General features: G+C 52.5%; 1 protein-coding gene across 3 annotated transcripts; it reads right to left on the bottom strand.

Annotated features, from left to right (window-relative positions):
• Positions 1-6,092: 6,092 nt before the first annotated feature.
• Positions 6,093-19,002, bottom strand: MATN4 (matrilin 4). 3 transcript variants are annotated; one of them, XM_081257186.1, is made up of 11 exons: positions 18,691-19,002; positions 16,196-16,278; positions 14,898-15,467; positions 14,137-14,259; positions 11,946-12,068; positions 11,734-11,856; positions 11,518-11,640; positions 9,028-9,441; positions 8,776-8,928; positions 6,724-6,866; positions 6,093-6,644 (listed from the first exon to the last, which is right to left on the bottom strand). In XM_081257186.1, exons 1-11 carry the CDS (start codon positions 18,837-18,839, stop codon positions 6,585-6,587), a joined length of 2,064 nt encoding a protein of 687 aa, XP_081113312.1. In that variant the 5' UTR covers positions 18,840-19,002; the 3' UTR covers positions 6,093-6,584. The 3 variants fall into 3 exon arrangements, with proteins under 3 accessions (XP_081113312.1, XP_081113313.1, XP_081113314.1); XM_081257187.1 differs by having other exon boundaries at positions 6,724-6,830; positions 18,691-18,996; XM_081257188.1 differs by having other exon boundaries at positions 16,196-16,309; positions 18,691-18,807.
• Between the last annotated feature and the right edge of the window lie 2 nt (positions 19,003-19,004).

Below are 19,004 nucleotides of genomic sequence, written 5' to 3'. Positions count from 1 at the left end.
TAAAACCACATCTGCTGGGGGGGTGTTGTTTAGCTAGAAGACCTTATCAGTGGGAGCAGAGTGGAGAGGGGACCCTGAGGTTAGGACATTCCAGGTCTCCTCCTATCTTACCATATGTCAAGGCAACGCATCATATTGAATCCTAATTTGAAGTGTTGCATCACAGCTCCCTCGTACAAAATTGTTAAAGTGATGGAAGAAGGTGTTGACGTTAGAAATGTCAGGTAGATGCTCTCCCTAAGGGTGAACGGGCAGGTGATCTCTTATCCATGGTCCAGGGCAACAGAGGTTGTGCTCACAAATGGGTTTTGTGTGAGGTCAGCCTCCTTTGATCTTTCACAATGGGGATACATGGGAAATACACACCCTTGCAATTGTGTGGGGGTTTGAGCATCACACACTGGCCTCTGGATACATCTAGGCTTGCATCACAACAGGGGAGCACAAAGCCACAGGTTATCTCCATCACTATGCTTCTACCCAGCTACTCCTGTAGGTGCAGTAGAGCCTGAAGATTACTTTCAGGCATGGGAAACCTAACTGTTGGCCAACATTGGACTTGCCCTGCCAGTACAACCTGTAACTTAGTCAGCTTCTGGCCTGTTAGCTTCCAATCAATGCCATGGACTTGCAAGCTTCTGGAAAGCAGCTGAATTGAGAGCACTCACCCCAGCCCTTCCCCCAGTCTCCTCTCTCCTCCCAGACCTCTGCCTTTTGGCTGCTGGTACTAAGTCAGGGGAAAGCCTCCCAATTCCACTCCAAACATTCTCCCCATTACTGATAAAGTGGAAAGAGCCCTGGACGTAGACGTGCTCCCAGAATGGCTTTGGGAACATCTCTTCCCCTCTCTGGCCTCAGTTGCCTTTTCAGTGAAATGGAACTGGTGATACCAACCTCACAATGTTGCCATAAGAATTACAGGGGATCATATAGGATAAAGAGCCCATCACCATCCCTGGAACATAGGATGGTCTCTGTTCAGGTATGTGATCCTGGCTGCCTGAAATCCCACCATGAACAGTGTGCCCTTTGGGTGAGCCTTACTCCCTTCCTTCCAGGCTTCTTTTAAAGTGCAGATGCCCCTGGGAGGGGGACACAGAAGTCACTGGTCCCTCAAGGCATCAGAGGCTGTGCAGATGTTTCCTCCCATGCTGAACTGAGATGATGAAGACCAACACGGGGAGGGGAGGGGTCTGGGTATGAGGGGCCCAGGCTGGCTGCCCAAACACACCTGCCTTCCCAGAATCATCTGCCACTCCCTTCCTGGCCCACTGAGCTCCCTGCTATTCTAAACGTTTGGCCAATCCTGCCTTGATCAAACAGGCAGAGGATCACAGCCACCATGTGAGCCTGTGGATGAGGTTACTCCCCACCCAACTGTGTGCCTGTGGGGGTAGGGAGAGTGAGAGATGAGGTTACAAGGGCTGGAAAATAGGTTCCAAGAAGCATGTCATTGTGTCTGTCTGTGGAATGTCAAAGAGCTGTAAATTACCCAGATATCCTCCAATAAGGGATGCTGAAATGAAATATGACACGTACACAGAATGGAATACTATGCAGCCCTTACAAAGAATGAAGCAGGGCATGGCCAGAGGTCTTGGGAGCAAGCAACAGACACACCAAGCCTGGCTCACTAAGCAGAAAGGGCTCTATTGGAAGGCTAACAAGAGGACCATTTCACAACGCTAGGGGGCACCATTCACATTGTGTTCTGAGTATATGCCTCTCTCCCACCAAGACTTTTGAAACCGTGCAACTTGGAAGCCTTGCCAGGATATCAGGTAGTTCGTGGAAATAAAAGTCAGAAACCAAGAAAATCAGCCAAGGTCACTAGCAAGAATCATCGGGTTAGGGTTCCATCAACGGACTCTCAATACAGTAAGTCCATACATACGAAGAAGTTCCGTTCTGAGAGTGCATTCCTAAGTCCAATTTGTTCGTAAGTCCAACAAAGTTAGCCTAGGCACCCAATTAACACGATCGGTTGTATAGTACTGTACTGTAATAGGTTTATAATACTTTTCACACGAATAATACATAAAAAACAAACACAAAAATAAAGAAAACATTTTAAATCTTACAGTACAGTACCTTGAAAAGTACAGTAGTACAGTACAACAGCTGGCATACAGGGGCTGGCCATCGAGGGAACAGGCAAGGAAAGTTACTGACTGGAGGAGGGAGAGGAGGTGGGAGATGGTAGAGCTGAGTGATCGTCAGCAACAGGAGACGGAGGGCAAGCTGTAAATTCACTCACGCCTGACGTTGATGGCTTAGGTTCTGCTTCCTTGCTGGATTCAATTATATTTACCCTCTTGAAAAAATGATCCAGTGATGTCTGGGTGGTAGCTCTTTTTTTCTCTTCATAGATGACACGGTAGCACTGGATCGCATTCTGAACGGCTGCTGTAACCTTCGTGTACCGTTCTACGTTCGGGTCCTGGGCCTCAAAAACTAACAGTGCCGGACTTCCCTGGTGTCTCAGTGGTTAAGAATCAGCCTGCCAATGCAGGGGACATGGGTTCAAGCCCTGGTCCAGGAAGACCCCGCATGCCGCAGAGCAACTAAGCCCGTGCGCCACAACTACTGAGCCTGTGCTGCAGAGCCCACAAGCCACAGCTACTGAGCGCGTGTGCCACAACTACTGAAGCCCTTGTGCCTAGAGCCCATGCTTGGCAACAAGAGAAGCCACCGCAATGAGAAGCCCGCGTACTGCCATGAAGAGTAGCCCCCGATCGCCGCAACTGGAGAAAGCCCATGCACAGCAACAAAGACCCAACGCAGCCAAAAATAAACAAGTAAATTTATAAAAAAACAAAACAAACAAACAAAACAAAACAAAAAAAACTAACAGTGCCTCCTCAACTAAAGAAAATTCCCTTGCCGCTTCCTGTGTTGTGAATCTCTGGGGTTCTTCAGTTACTTCTTCTTCCTCTTGTCGCTCCACTCTCTCAATTATTTTCACTTTTGTTTCCATCATTATCACTTGGCACTTCTTAGCAGTACCAGCTACAACACTGCTGCTTTTACGCTTGCTTCCGGACATCCTGGGCTACTGTACAGTACTGTACAATAAAGTACACAAAGGCACAACCACTTGTACGGGATGCATGCATGTGACAATGTACGCCAGACACGTGAACTAACTTACGTGATTAGACATGCGAACACACGTTCGCATCTTTGAAAGTTCACAACTTGAAGGTTTATATGTAGGGGACTTACTGTACTGTCACTGCACTGTCTTGAATGACTTCCCAACTGTCCCTGAACCTTTGCCTTGTTCCCTCAAGACTCATAGCCCAAGGAGAAAGCATAGAGTTTATTAAACCCCAGCTGTGCATTTTTGTTTTTTACATTTCGTACATACTATGTACCAAGCAGAGTTCTAAGAATATAAAATGGATTCTCTCATTCAATCCTCACAAAAACCCAGTGGCATAGGGAATACTATCATCTCCATTATACAGATGAGAAAACTGCGTCTCCTTTGACAGAAGCACAGAGAAATTCAGACACTTGCCTAAGGTCACACAGCTCATGGCAGAGCTGGGATTCGTAGAGGCAGTCTGGCTCCCATGTCTGTGCTCTTAACAGCTGCACTGTGCCATCATGCCCACACTCTAGCTTCCAAAGAATGGATAAAGGAGTTCTGGCTCCTGCAGCCTCCCCAAAAGAGAATCAGGAAATGGACAAAGGAACCATCCCTTGTCGACACCTACACACAGTTAGTAAATAGCAGGGCTGGTCTTCCAATCCAGGAGTGTGTGGTTACTGCCTAGGAAATGAAGCAGCTTCTCGGCTGGGGTGGTAGGGTCCGCCAGAGTGGGGGGAGGGGTGTGAAGGGGAAGGAGGGTCTTTCGGAGAAGGGCAGGCCTGGCTCAGCACAAGTGCCAGCCCCCAAGACCTGTAAGGGCTCTGGGACCCAACTCCAAATCAGAGCTCCAGGCGCCATCCAGTGGCTACTGTGGAGATTGCAGGAGAAGAGCAGGCGAGAAAAGAAACCTCACAGAAGACAGTCCTGGCCAGCACCAGGGAGGAGGGAAGCAGGAGGCCTCACCTTTGCCTCAGTGCCACCCCCATCGTTGAAGTCCCTGTTACAGTCAGACCCCCGGTTCTCTCACTGTGATCTCGGGCAGACAACTCTGCCCTCTAGGCCTGGTTTCCCGGCCGTAAAACAAAGGGGTTGGACGGGCACTTTTGCTCATCTGACCCTCAGGTCCACGTGAGACCTCAATCATCCTGTCACCCTGTAGGTTAAGGTTTGGCTGGAAGTCACCTCCTCTGTGATTTCTCCCTCCTTACCCACCCTTTGCTCCATCCCTTCACCTGAAGGGTCCTCTTTCTGTTATAGTCAGGTGGACTTTACCCCCTCCAGCCCTGGGCTCCCCCAGCTTGGGGACTTTTCTCAATCATCTTTCTCCCTCCTCACCATGGCCAGTGAGGGGCCAGGCATATGCGTGCTTAACAGTGCCTGCTCTGAGCTCTGTCCTCCTGGCTTCAAGCCCTGTGTGGTAGGCAGAATAATGCACACACACACACACACCCCAAAGATGTCCACATCCTAATTTCTGGAACCTGTGAATATGTTACCTTACATGGCAAAGACCGTTTGCAGACGTGATGAAGAGCTTGAGATGGGGAGATTATCATGGATTATCTGGGTCAGCCCAGTATAATCACAAGGGTTCTTATGCAACAGAGGCAGGAAGGTCAGAGTCAGAGAAGGCGGTATGATGCCAGAAGCAGAGGTTGAGGTGATGAGAGGAATTTGGGTAGTCTCTAGAAGCTGGAAAGGGCAAGGAAACAATTGTCTCCAAAAGGAATGCAGCCTTGCCAACCCCTTTTAGACTGCTAACCTCAAAAACTATTTGTGTGTTTTTTAAGCCACTAAATTTGTGGTGATGTTACAGCAGCCACAGGAAATGAAAACACACTGGTTCAGCTTTTTTAAAAATCATTTTTATTTGTTTTATTTATTTATGGCTGCATTGGGTCTTTGTTGCTGCACGCGGGCTTTCTCTAGCTGCGGTGAGCGGGGACTACTCTTCATTGTGGTGCGCGGGCTTCCCATTGCAGTGGCTTGTCTTGTTGTGGAGCACAGGCTCTAGGCGCACGGGCTTCAGTAGTTGCGGCACACGGGCTCATCAGTTGTGGCTCATGGCTCTAGAGCACAGGCTCACTAGTTGCGGCGCATGGGCTTAGTTGCTCCGTGGCACGTGGGATCTTCCCAGACCAGGGCTCGAACCCGTGTCCCCCTGCATTGGCAGGAGGATTCCTAACCATTGCGCCACCAGGGAAGCCCTGGTTCATCTTCTTACTTGTCATGTGACTCTGGAAAACCTAACCTCTCTCTGACTCAGTTTCCTTGTCTGTAAAAGGGAATGATAAAGGTAATAATTCCTACCTCACAAGGTTGTGAGAATAAAATGAAAATACCTGCAAGTCACTTTGAATAATGCCCAAGACTAAACATGTTAGCTATTAATAGTTAAAAGCTGCCATCTGAGAGCCTAATACGTAGTACCAGGCACAAGGTCAGATGCCTTAGAATAATTTCCTCCATTCTCACCATCACCCTTGGGCATAACGATTTCAATCACCATTTCACACATAAGGAAACAAACCCAGGGTAATTTGCCCATAATCACTCTAGGACTGGAAGCATTTTCATCTTTGCACTTGGGAAATTGTACCGGTTTGTGCTCTTTACCTAAAGGGGGTTCGTTTTTATTTTGTTTTTTTGGAGGTAAAGCACAGGCTGGGAAGGCTACTCTGGGCCAGAGGTCCTGGCTGACACCCCCTCCTTTTCCTATCTAGTGCAGGGAGATAAAATCCAGGCGAAACTCACCTATCCTCCCCTCTCCCGTCCCTTTAGGGGATTCGATTACTGCCTCCCGCTCCTCACCAACACCCCCGCCGCCGCCCCGCCCAGTTCGAACAGTTTTTGAGCCAGACTCGGGGACACCAGTAGATAGGCAAGGCCAGAGAGCGAGGAGTCCGATCCGCTGGGGGATGGAGGGGCGCAGACTTGCCCAGACCCCCAGTGTACCCGTGGAGCCCCCTCCCTTCCCGCAGCCTTCATAAGGAGCCATCTGTTCTCAGCTGAATAAACAAGCGGGGGGAAGCAGCTCCCGGTCCCCCGCCCCCCGGCCCGACCCCCGCACAATGCGCCTTTCTCCGAGGAGACGCCGCCCGGGCGCCGCCGGAGCGCGCTCCGTCTGGCCTCCCCTCCGCCTGGCGGCACAGCAAGACACGCACACCGACCCCGTGGAAACCAGATTTTTTTGTTCTTTTTTTTTTTTTTTTTTTTGGTAAGAAAAAGAAAACAAAAAAAGAAATCCTACAAGGAACTGAGCGCAGCACGCGTCCCCCACATCCCCTCCCACGATCCCCCGCAGTCCGGCTCCTGGTCCAGGCGAGGCCAGCTCGAGCGCAGCGCTGGGAGCCCGCCAGCGACTCCTCCCCGACAGCCCAAGCCTGGGGGACCCAGGTTCTGCCCGGTCCCAGCGCACGGAAGGGGCACGAGGGGGCCCAGTCCGCGGGGCCGCCCCCCTTGCCCGGGTCCGGGCCACCCGCGGCCCTCACTTCTGGGTGGCCAGTTGGTTCTCCACATCCTCCAGGCGCGCCGTCAGCTGGGCCAGTGAGCGGTTAAGGAAGCCGCCGGGGCTCGCGGGGGTCCCTTCTCCCCTCCAGCCCGCGCCCCTGGACCCAAAGGATATGATTCTGCGACAGACTCTCGAGCGCCCCCAGCGTGCGGCTCTGGAACTCCACAAGACTTTCGCACTCGCAGGGGCTCCGAAGCTCTGTCCCCGCGCTGATGCCCTCCTCTGGCAGCCGGGCACAGAGAGTGGGGGAGTGAGAAGCTGGAGGAGGACCAACCAGCCCTGGCTGAGGCTCTCCGATATCCCTCCACCCGGCCTACGGCTGAGTGTTCGGGTTTGGGATTCAGACAGACCTGGGATGAGTACCAGCTAGGTAGCTGTGAGATATTGGAAAACCCCCTCAACCTTTCTAAGCCTTAGTTTCCTTACCTGTAAAAATGGATACAATGAGAACACCTATTCGTCCGGCGGTGCTCAGGATTCAGTGATTTTCGTGTGTGTATGTGTGTACACATCTTAGATGGTTTCTCAAACCTTGATGCTCATTGGAATCACCAGATCTTGTTAAAATATAGATTCTTGTTCTTAACAGGGAAGGGACTGGGACACTGCATTTCTAATAAACTCCCAAGTGATGCTGATGCTGCTGGTCTGTGGACCACACTTTGAGTAGCAAGAGTCCACAGCAGCACTGTCCAAATGAAACTTTATGTAGTGATGGAAGTGCTCTGTATCTGCCTTGTCCAGTGTGGTAGCCACAAGACACGGGTGGTTATTTAACACTTGAAATGTGGCTAGTGCACCTGAGGAACTAAATTATTTAATGTAATTTAATTTAAATGGGCGTATGTAGCTAGTGGCTACCTTATTGGAGGGTGCAGATCTAGAGCATTTCCTGATGCAAGGAAACACTTTATAGGGTATTTCAACTAGGCCAATGGTTCTCCAAGTGTGGTCTCTGGACCAGCAGCATCAGCATCGCCTAGGAAGTTATTAGAAATGCAAATGATCAGATTCCACCCCAGACCTACTGAATCAGAAACTCTGGGGTCGGAGCCAACAATTTGTGTTTTAACAAACCTTCCAGGTGAGTCTGATGCACACTAATGTTTAAGAACCACTGATCTAGGGGACTTCCCTGGTGGTCCAGTGGTTAAGAATCCCCCTTCCAATGCAGGGGGCATGGGGTTAGATCCCTGGTGGGGGAACTAAGATCCCACATGTCGCAGGGCAGGGGGGGGGACTAAGCCCGTGTGCCACAACTACAGAGCCTGTGTGCTGCAACAAAAGATCCCATGAGCCCCACGCAGCCAAAAATAAAAAATAAATATTTTTTAAGAAGACCCACTGATCCAAGTCTATTTCCTCATACATTTCAACATCTCTGAAATCAAAATAGTTGCCTTACAATTAAATTTGGCATCCTTTTTTTCTTAGCAGTATAGAAAATAGTGAATCTTACAATGGATGGTATCTTAGATTCACTGAATTCTGTAAATGTGTGCCATTTTTAATATTGCAGTACAATGCCTGGCACTTGGCCTTCAATACAGAGTTGTTGTTATGATTTAAAAGTTATATCTTAGTCTGTATGTCATGTTTATCAATGATATTGATAACAGTTCCAGAAAGGCTCCTAACTTTGCAGATGGGGAAATCAAGGAAATAAATATATATTAAATATATATACTTAATACACATCTTTGTGTACCTGAAACACACCCAGTCCTGCCACTTTGCCAGGTCTGTAAAGTTGAATTCCAACAAGGTAAAGGGCTTATGATGTGGCTCCCCTTACCAATGCTGAGTTGGGCGTGCCTTTGAAAAAATTCCCCCCAAATTATTCTGAACGCCCACTAATTTGGGGAACAGGTAGTTTAGTCCAGTGCTTCTTACACTTTAACATAATACTAATCTCCTGAGGGTCTCGTCAAAGTGCAAACTGTATTCGGTAGGCCTGGAGAGCACTGGAAATGCTGTCGTTTTAACAAACCACTAGCTGACAGTCCTGCCGCTGGTCCCCGGACCACACTTTGAGTAAAGAGGCTCTGTCCAGCGAGCCCATCCCCTAGCTGTCACTCAACGAAGGGGGCGGGAACGAATAGGACCGGGAGATCTCAGAGGGTGGGCAGTGAGAGAAGGGGAGGGGTCCCGAGACCGACGTGCTCACCCGGGCAGATGCTGCCTTTGAGGTTCTCCAGCAGGTGCGTCATGGTGCTGAAGTCGGGGGAGTAGGACACGTGCAGCTCGGCTGGCTCCGAGGCAATCTCTCGCAGCTCCTCCTCCACCGCCTTGCCTACACCCACGGCGTACATGACGATACCTGCAGGGTCGAGGGACTCAGGGGGCACCCTAGGCCTCAGGAAAGCCGCCTCCCCGCATCCAACCCAACCTCAGGCCAGTGGGCCCGCGCCAAGCCCACCTTCCTCCTTGGCGCGCGCCGCCCACACTGAGACGTCATCCTGGGAGCGGCCGTCGGTGAAGACCAGGCCCACGCGGGGCACGTTGAACGCCCGGGGCCGCGCGCCCTGCGCCTCTGAAAAGCTGTGCTCCACCATGTGGCGCAGTGCAAGCCCGGTCATGGTGCCGCGCTCCATATACTCCACAGCCAGGACCGCCTGCTTCACCTCGGCCGCCGTGCCGTAGCGGCCCAGTGGGAACTCGGTGCGCACGCGGCTGGAGAACTGCACCAGCCCCACGCGCGTGCCTTCTGGGGACACGTCCAGGAAGTCCACGATCTGGTTCACGAAGCGCTTCACCAGCTCGAAGTTCTGCGGACGCACGCTCTTGGAGCCATCGACGAGGAGAACCAGGTCCACGTGGCCTTCCCGGCACCCTACACCCACCCGAGGAGAAGAGCTGGGATTAAGGGATCAGATCCTTGGCTGGCAGCAGCCACCTGCTCATTCATTCACTCGCAAACATTTATTATATAACAGATACTATGTGTGAAGTCCTTCCTATGCCAGGCACTGTGCTAAGTAATAATAATTATTATTATCATCAGTGGCATCATTATAATCTTTGCCATTTATTAAGTGCTTACCACAAGCCAGGCAATCTGCTAAAAGCATCTTTTTTTTTTTTTTGCTGTACGCGGGCCTCTCCCTGTTGTGGCCTCTCCCGTTGCAGAGCACAGGCTCCGGACGCGCAGGCTCAGCGGCCATGGCTCACGGGCCCAGCCGCTCCGAGGCATGTGGGATCTTCCCGGACCGGGGCACGAACCCGTGTCCCCTGCATCGGCAGGCGGACTCTCAACCACTGCACCACCAGGGAAGCCCTAAAAGCATCTTTTTAATCATCATCATCACCACAATAGCTACCATTTATTGATCATCTACTATGTATCAGACAGAATTCTAAACACTTTACCACTACTAACAATAATAAATAAAAACAAAAACATTACTATTTGACAGCTTACCATGTACCAGGCACTGGGCTAGGTGCTTTATATATTTTTTCTCAATTCTCCCAATAACCTTGGGTATTATCTCCATTTTCTAAGAATCTGAGATTCTGAAGGATAAAGTCATTTATTTGCTCTGGATTCCACCACTAGTAGTGGCTGAGCCAGGATTTGAAGCCAGGTCTGTCTGACCCCAAAACCCAAGCTCCTAATCACTCTACAAGATTGCCTCCCCTGTTCTGAGACAGGGACCTTGCTAGGCCCTGAAGGAGGTTCCCCAATAAATGAAACATAATCCTGATCCGTAGGATATCAGGACAGAGCAGAGCAGTCAGGCATGCCATTTGCTACCATCAAGGAAAGTGCTTGAATAGAGGGGCTTGCAGGGAGCAAGGTAGGGGTAATTCATTCTTCCTGGAGTTAGTGAGGAAGGCTGCATGGAGGTGGTGACATGTGATTTGATCTTCAGGGATGAGTAGGAGTTCTCCAAGGCAGGAAGGGACATTCTAGATGTTGGGGGCAATGTGTGTGGAGGCATGGAAGCTGGGAGCCCTGGACACGTTTGGGAACGGCTCAAATGTTCAAGTTTGTCAGGAGACAGGCTGATGGGGTTGGCTCAAGCTAGATTATAATGACCTAAGGCGGTGGTTTCAAAAATTTGACCACATGGGGCTTCCCTGGTGGTGCAGTGGTTGAGAGTCCGCCTGCCGATGCAGGGGACGCGGGTTCGTGCCCCGGTCTGGGAAGATCCCACATGCCGCGGAGTGGCTAGGCCCGTGAGCCATGGCCGCTGAGCCTGCGCGTCCGGAGCCTGTGCTCCGCAACAGGAGAGGGCACAACAGTGAGAGGCCTGCGTACCGCAAAATAATAATAATAATAAATAAATTAATTTAAAAAAAAAAAAAAATTTGACCACAACCAACAGTAAAAAAAATAATAATAATAATTAATAATAATAATGTAACAATACATCATGATGCACTTATACTCACATATAATTAAAATTAAGTTTGGTGAAACAATACTTTTTCTACATCCACGCAGTAAACTCTATTTTCTCTTTTTTAAAAAAAATTCTGGTTTTTAACCCACTAATTTGATTTTGTTACCCACTGTGGTTACACCCACCATTTGTGTATCCACTGTGGTTACACCCACTATTTGTGTATCCACTGTGGTTATACCCGCCATTTGAAAAACTCAGGGGTAAGGCATTTGATCTTTATTTTGTAAGTACTGGTGAGCCACAGAAGGCTTTTGAGCAAGGGAGAAATGTGATCAAATATGTATTTTTGAAATTAACCTCGGCAGCAGGGTAGAAGACTGAGGGGAAAGACATGGAGGCAGGGCATGGCACACCCTCCAACTCCACCACCACCAGCACACACACACACACTCATACCACATTCTTGGGCCACAGCAAGGACAGGACAGAGTCAAGGATACTCAGAATGTGGGCTGTGGGTCAGAGGCAGACAGAACCCCCTCCCACCCATAACTCACGGCTGCAGCTCTTGCCATCTGCCTGGAGCTGCCACCGCTCAGGGCACAGGCAGCGGTAGGAGACGCCCTCACTCACGCACTGGAACTCGCATCCATGGTCTACGCCATTGCAAAGGTCCTGGGCTTAAAGGAGAGACAAGACAGAACGAGTCAGGGTGGACTCCACCAGCTAAGATCCCTCGTCCCTCTGCACAAATGCAGGAGACCCCTCCTCACCCTGACAGCTCCTGCCGTCGGGCAGCAAGTTGTAGCCCCCTCTGCAGCGGCACCGTGGCCCACCAAAGGTGTTAACACACTCATGCTGGCAGCTGTGGTTCCCAAAGCTGCAGTGGTCAATGGCTGGTGGGAAGGAAGAGACAGCAAGATGTCACTTCTGACTGGAGCCATCAGAGACCTTGGTCCAGGTGCTAACTGGGGGGTTCGCTCACCCCTGCAGCTCCTCTGGTCCTGCTGGAGTACAAAGCCAGCTCGGCAGCGACAGAAATAGAAGCCCGGGGAGCTGACGCAGTGATGCTCACAGCCATGGGTCCCTTCAGTGCACAGGTCGAGGGCTGAGGAAAAGGTGAGGTCAGGCTGTGCCCTGGGGATGCCCTTCTCAGCCCTGACAGCACAACCACCTGGGGAGCTTTTTAAAAATACCTATGCCTGGACCCCAACCCCCCAAAATCCTGACTTAATTAGTCTGGGGTGGTACCCAGGCATCTGTGATTCCTCCAAGCAAAGGCCCCCTTCCTACTAAGCCAAGCGGCCCTCCCAATTCAAGCCCCAGATGTATCCCAGTGGGCCCATGACTGAGCAAGGCATAAGAATGGGAATCCACAGTTGTAGAAGACAGGACCCCTGCCCTCAAGATGTTCACTAACCCACAGAGGAGGACCAGAGTTAGTGAGGCTCTGCCACTTCACCTGTCTGAGCCTCTATTTCCCCATCTGCAAAATGGGGATATAATGGAAGAGAACAGTTGCTATTTACAACTGCCTTCTGAGGAGGGTGAACTATTGCCCCGCTGAGTATCTTCATGGTTTTGATGTGCAAATATGTCCTAGAGCTGAGCTGGGGAATAGGAGCTGGAGAGAGACGAGATGCCCTGCATAAAAGTGTGAGAAAAAAAAAAAGAAATAAAGCCATTCTTTCTTTGGGCTTCCCTGGTGGCACAGTGGTTGAGAGTCCGCCTGCCAATGCAGGGGACACGGGTTCGTGCCCCGGTCAGGGAAGATCCCACATGCCTCGGAGCGGCTGGGCCCGTGAGCCATGGCCGCTGAGCCTGTGCGTGTGGAGCCTGTGCTCCGCAACGGGAGAGGCCACAACAGTGAGAGGCCCGCATACCGCAATAAAAAAAAAAAAAGTGTGAGAATGTGGGGTTCCTAGAAAAGAGATGGGGAGTGGAGAGAGGAAAAAAAGAACAAGAGAGATGGTGTGGAGGTGATTTACTGTGGGTTGAGTTTGCCAATGGAAAATCCCCTATAGAGGGGTGACTGAGGACTTTCGGGATCAAGGGTGCCTAATATTCAATTATAAATAATGGGTGTTTCTTTTTCTGTGTGTATGTTTGACTTCACTTAGATGTAAGTCACACCTCTGTCCACCCCCCATCTTTAGTAAAATAGATGGATGCACGACTTAACATATACACACACATGCCCTTGTGTGCACAAGTGTGTCAACGAAGGAAGAGGCTGATTTACAGGCACAGGACAAGAACAGCATGTGTGGATTGAGAAATTGCGCGAGGACCCATAAATTGAATTCAGCAGAAGCTCAGAGCTAGAGGTGACCACAGAATGTAAGCACTTGGGGAATTCCCAGAGATCTTGGGAAGGGTTTTGAATGTTCACAGGTCATCAAATGGGGCTTCACGCCAGCCTTTTCTAAGCCCCAGAAACAAGAAGACCCCAGCTGACATCTGGGTTATTGGAAACACAGGACCTCTTTTTCCAGAATGCTGTGAGCTTGAGAGATGATGCATGTAACGCTCCTAGCTTAATGTCTGATGCTAACCTGGCATATAGTAAATGGCAGCTGCCGTTATGATCAAAGGATTGGACATATATACACAGGGGGAAAAATCCCAACTGTATAAGCAAGGCATTGTGTGTCATAGCTTTTCAGAAAGCAAAAATGAAGAACCAGGCCTTGAGAGATCTGCAGGTGCAAAGAGGAGTGGCAAGAGCAGCCCAGGTGAGCAGCCTGGAAAGAACTGAGATGCAGGAGCAGGAATGAGCAGCGTATATGGGGGTGGGGAATGCAGGGGATGTATGGAGACCCCAACTCTGTCAAGTAACAGAAGCAGTAAGGATATGCCTGTGAAATTACACCCGTTTGGGAGCTGTTTTGGAGCCAGGTAGGAGATGAGCCTGAAAGAGGGGGAGAGAAGGCTATAGAAAATACACTTAACTGTATTAACTGTATGACCTCTGTGAGGTCAAGATTTCTAGCCCTGGTCCCACCAAGGACTTACATGACCCCAAGCGACACCTTCCCTTTCCTAGACCTGTAAAGTGAGGGAGCTGGACTTTGACCTCCAAAGGCCCTTCCAGACTCATTGTACTGAGGCTAGGCCAATGGGGAGCCACAGAAGGCTCAGGAGCAGTGAGACTGAAGGGTGGGGGTAGTTCTCACCTAAACAGCTCTTGTCATCTGCTGCTAGCCGGTAGCCGGGGTTGCAAGCACAGTGGAACGTGCCGGGGGAGCTGACACATTGGTGCTGGCAGCCGTGTCCCCCCTCAGCACACAGGTCCTTTCCTGAGGACACACAAGAGTAGAATCAGCAGGGGACAGATGGGGAGAACCCTCCAACAAGAGAGAGCTGAATGCGGTCAGAGCAGACCCCATGCTCAAGGATGTCTTTAGATGGAATATGACTCAGTTGAGAGGGGCCAATACAGGTGGAAGGGCTTAGGGAAAGTATAGGGCCTCAGTGGCCCCTGTGAACAGGCTCGGAAGACCGGAGCACGGGGCCAGAGGTGTCAGTGGGATAAGGGAGGACTACCCGGTGTAAAGTAGAGGAAGAAGAGAGATGCTAAATCAAGGTAAGCGGCATAACTCAAGGTGTGACGAGAACAGATCTTGCAGCATTATGGGAGGAGCTAAAACGAGAGTGGGAGGGGGGGGGGTCACCCCAAGTGGGCGGGGCTTGACTCCCGAGTGGGCGATGGCTCTCAGCCTTGAGGGGTGGTGCTTGCCGAAGCCTTGAGCAAAAATGGGCAGAGCTGGAATTCCACACACCCCGCGGTAGGCCAAGGCAACTCCACGGCCTGTTGGGCGGGGCTAAAGATGGCGTGGGCGGGGCCAGCCGGGAGGGGGATGGGTTCACTGTGGTGGGAATGGGAATCGGAGCGGTTGGAGAGTTCGAGTCTCGCTCCAGCGCTCCCCTCACTCACGACACAGCCGGCGCTGGAACTGAAGGCCAAACTCCTGGATATGGTCGAAGGACTCGACGAGGAAGACGTGCTCGTCCAGCGGGGGAGACGCCATGGCGCGCAGGGAGGCCACGTCCGCGCGCTGAACCCCCACGGCGTAGATCTCGATGCCGCGGGCGCGCGCCTGCGCCGCCACTTCGGCCACGCGATCCTGGGGCCGCCCATCGGTCACGATGACAGCGACGCGCGGCACGCGCGCCTCCGGCGGGCGCGCGCCCTCGGCCACACTGAAGGCCACGTTCATGGCGTACTGGATTGCCAGCCCGGTCATGGTGCCCTGCGCCAGTGGCACTAGAGTGCGGATGGCGTGCTCCATGTCCTCGCGGCGTGAGAAGGTTCCGAGCGGGAAGACGCTCTGCACTTGACTCGAATACTGGATCACGCCGACGCGCGTGGCGTTGGGCCCCACGTCCAAGCTGCGGAGGAGGCCCACCAGGAACTGCCGCATCGTCTGGAACTCGAAGGGGCGCACACTGCGCGAGCTGTCAATCACGAACACCAAATCCAGGGGCCCAGTACGGCACCTGGGACCTGCGAGGAGATCAGGGAGGACTTTCCTAGGTTAGCCAAGCCTCACCTCCCGGGAGAACCCCACAGAAACCCAGGGCGGAATGGGGCTCTCACGGTGTAACAGCGCCCAGCACAGTCTTAACCTAGCAAATGCAGGTTAGCACTATCCACTCACGCAGCATTTGAGGAGGGCCTGGGCTGGGAGACTGTACCAAATCTCTATCCTACAGCTCTGAGGGCTATACTGAGGAGGTGTTATCCACTTGGGAGGAGGGCGAGGGGACGTCGCAAACTCAAATGCCTACAGGAGCTAGGCAGGCAACATAAATAAATGAGTGAATGTCATGGGTTAGGACGGAGGACCCAGAGAGCCTGTATAGCTCACAAAGTGGGCAGCTCCAGACAAATGTTGCCTTGCAGCCGTGAGGACCCCATGTTGGCAGATCTTTGGTCTTCGCAAGAGAAGCCCGAAATTAGGGTTTTTATGTGAAATCTCCTGATGTTTTCCAATTAACTTTAAAAAATTAAACACCAACTGGACAGTTCTGCATGAGCCCAACTTGGGTACCTCCAAGCCACATCCTACAGATGGGAAAACTGAGGCCCAGAGAGTTGAAGCTGTGAACTCGAACCCAAGCCCTATGGTTCCAAAGCTCTTGTTTTTCTCTCCCCAGCAGGCAGTTGGCTGCAGATGGAGAACCTGCTTTTGCTCCCCTCCCCCTGCTTCTGAGGGCTGGGTTCTGGCTCACCTGCGAACTGGAGCTGGGTTTCCCAGGGTTGGAGAAGGAGCAGCAACATGGGCAGCGGCGAGCATAGAAGCCCCCTCATTGCCCTCGGGGAACAGAGAACAGAGGTATCAGAGCCTGAAGGGAGGAAGGAAAATAGCAAAGCAATAGAATTTGCAGAGCGCTTATTCTAGGTGATGGGCATTTTTACGGGGAGGAGGGTCATGGGTTTATTTTACTAATCTCTCTAGTTTTGTGTATGTTGAAATTTTTCGTAATAAAAAAATTTCATCACGGTGAGATTGCTGGAAACACAAGGAATTCCGCTTTGCAGAACTGCAGAATAGTAAATAAATAGAAAGTAGATTAAAAAGATACAGAATTTAAAAAGGAAAAGCCTTGGAACTTCCCTGGTGGTCCAGTGGGTAAGACTCTGCGCTCCCAATTCAGGGGGCCTGGGTCTGATCCCTGGTCAGGGAACTAGATCCTGAATGCCACAACTAAGACCCAGTACAGCTAAATATATAAATAAATATTAAAAAGAAAAGAAAAGCCTTTCCTTAATGCCAGCCACGATGTTAAACATTTTTCATGCGTCGTGGCATTCATTGAACCCTCTCGACAATTCTATGGGTCTAAGGCTGTTGTTGTTCCCATTGCACAGATGAGGAAACAGGCTCAGAAAACTTCAGCGCTAGTACCCAAAGTCGCGCGGCAAGAAAGTGGCTGCACCAGGATATAATCCTACGCCTGTGGGGTTCCGAGAACCAGCCCGCGTGAACCTTTGCAGAAGGAAACGATTCCCCACCGCGCCCCCTCCTCTCTGAACACAAGGCGCCTCTGTGTGACTGTCCTCCCGCCCACCCCACCAACCCACCCCACAGCCAAACAGGCACCGCCCCAATGCAGGCCAGCATCGCGTTGGCCTAAACCCTCCACGCAGATGAAGTCTCGACTTGGCGCCGCCCCTTCCCGCCAGCTCTCAGGAGAGGCCGCCAGGGGGCGCCTTCGCGCGTCTGGCTATGTTGGCTAGGTGGCCGTGGGAAGCCCACATCTGCCCAGCAGGTGCCCCTGCCCAAAGCAAATAGGGGGCTGGGAGCCCCAGGGCCTTGGAGATAAGGCCCGGGCAGAATATATCCGGCGCTAGGGCCAAAGAGCAGAAGTGCGCAGGGCTCCGGGGACAGTGGCATTGGACGCGCCCCGGACGCGAGCCGGCCCGGGCCTCGGAGCGCAGCCATGGACCCTGTGGGGGCAGGTGAGCGCTCACTCTCCCGCGGCCCTTGGCGACGCCCCTTGAGAGTCATGAAGGACTCCCATTGTACAGATGGGAAAAGTGAGGCCCAAAAAGGTGGCCCGCCGAGCTGCAAAGGAACCTAGGACTCCTGGCTTCCCTTTTCCCTTCTGAGCTGTCTGGCAACCTGGCCCCTAGGCGTCACCTCTTTTCCTTCCATTCGCTCCCTGGGGTCCCTACCCCACGCCCACCCCCGCACCCCCTACTGAAGCTGTGTTAGCCATTTTTCTGTTTCTGTTTCTTGGCAGAGGGGGCCAGCTGACCCTAATCCAACCGCAGCCCCGCCCCCTCCCCAATTCCGTGAATGGTCCTATTCTGAGCAAGGTCGGGTGCCTGGAGGGAGCGACAGGCGCCCTTCCCGTCCTGGATCCTCACCGTCTTCGCCTTTCAGGCCTGGTAGAGGAACAAAAATCCCTCTGGCAGGACCCATCGTGGGAGGGTGACTAAGCCAGATGTGCCAGCTGGAGGTGGGAGGGTGTGGAATGCCTTCTCCAGCTTGGGCCACAGTCTAGGCAGGCGAGCACCCTTGCGGAGTATGAGGGTAAAGGCACAAGGGGCCTTCGCTGCCTCCCATCCGTTCCTACCTGCAGAAGCCTCTGAGCCCCCAAACCTTGATTAAGTTTCCCCTTATCCTGCTCTTGGCCTGAGCCAACATCTCGCCTGGCACCCCACCTCCACCCAATCCTAGAAAGTCGAAATAGCGCTTGCCTCAAAGTTCGTCACCTTTCCAACCCCTCATTCTACAGAGGAAGAAAGCAGGACCAGAGAGGGTAATGTCTTGCCCAGGTCACACAGCAACGTGGCAAGGTGACAAAGCTGACACTAGAACCCTGAGCGCCTCTGAGGCGGTTAATCATAGCTTTAAGAAGAAATGCCCTTAGGGTGGGGAAAGTGGACTCTTGAGGGAGGAGAGGTCTGCGAATAATTCCTCAAGAGTTGGCTGAAGAATAAACACTTTGAGGACGTTCCGGGGAGTGGCTGGGGTCGGGGGAAGCCTGGGGGGAGGTTCCTGGAGGGAGGAGGTCAGGGAAAAAGTACCCCCCTCTCCATTTGGCGGCCGTGCTGGTGGGGCCTCAATTTGGAAAGGACCCTACATAGGTGGGGAAGGGCACAGCAGGTCGGACGGGGGCATCGTAGGCGGTGCAGCCACGCTTAAATACGGTCGCCTGGTCTGGCTGGATGCCTGCTCCCCGCAGACCCCTCAGCGCACCCAGGCCCTCTGACTCACCTAAGCCTGCCGGACAGCTCGGAGGCGCGGCCGCAGAGCGGAGCCGACGGGCGGAGCCTCCCGGGCAGTTGGACCAGGTAACGGCGCGGGCAGCGTGCCCAAGGTGCGGACGGCCAGGCAGCTGGAGCGAGCGGAGGCGGCGGCCGCATTTAACACGGGGTCTGGCGGGTGGGGAGGGGGAACGCGGGCCGCGACCCCTCCCACTGGTAGGGAGCGACCCCCTTTCCTCCGAGGGCTGGGGCGGGGCCAGCGCGGCGCCCCCTGCTCCCGCCACCCCTGGAGCCGCAGACGCCAGCTGCGGGGCCGGAACCGGC

The sequence above is a fragment of the Mesoplodon bidens genome (genome assembly GCF_964165515.1).
Source record: "Mesoplodon bidens genome assembly, chromosome: 15".
In the NCBI taxonomy this organism is placed as follows: Eukaryota; Metazoa; Chordata; class Mammalia; order Artiodactyla; family Ziphiidae; genus Mesoplodon; species Mesoplodon bidens.
This window is presented reverse-complemented; position numbering and strand designations above follow the sequence as displayed.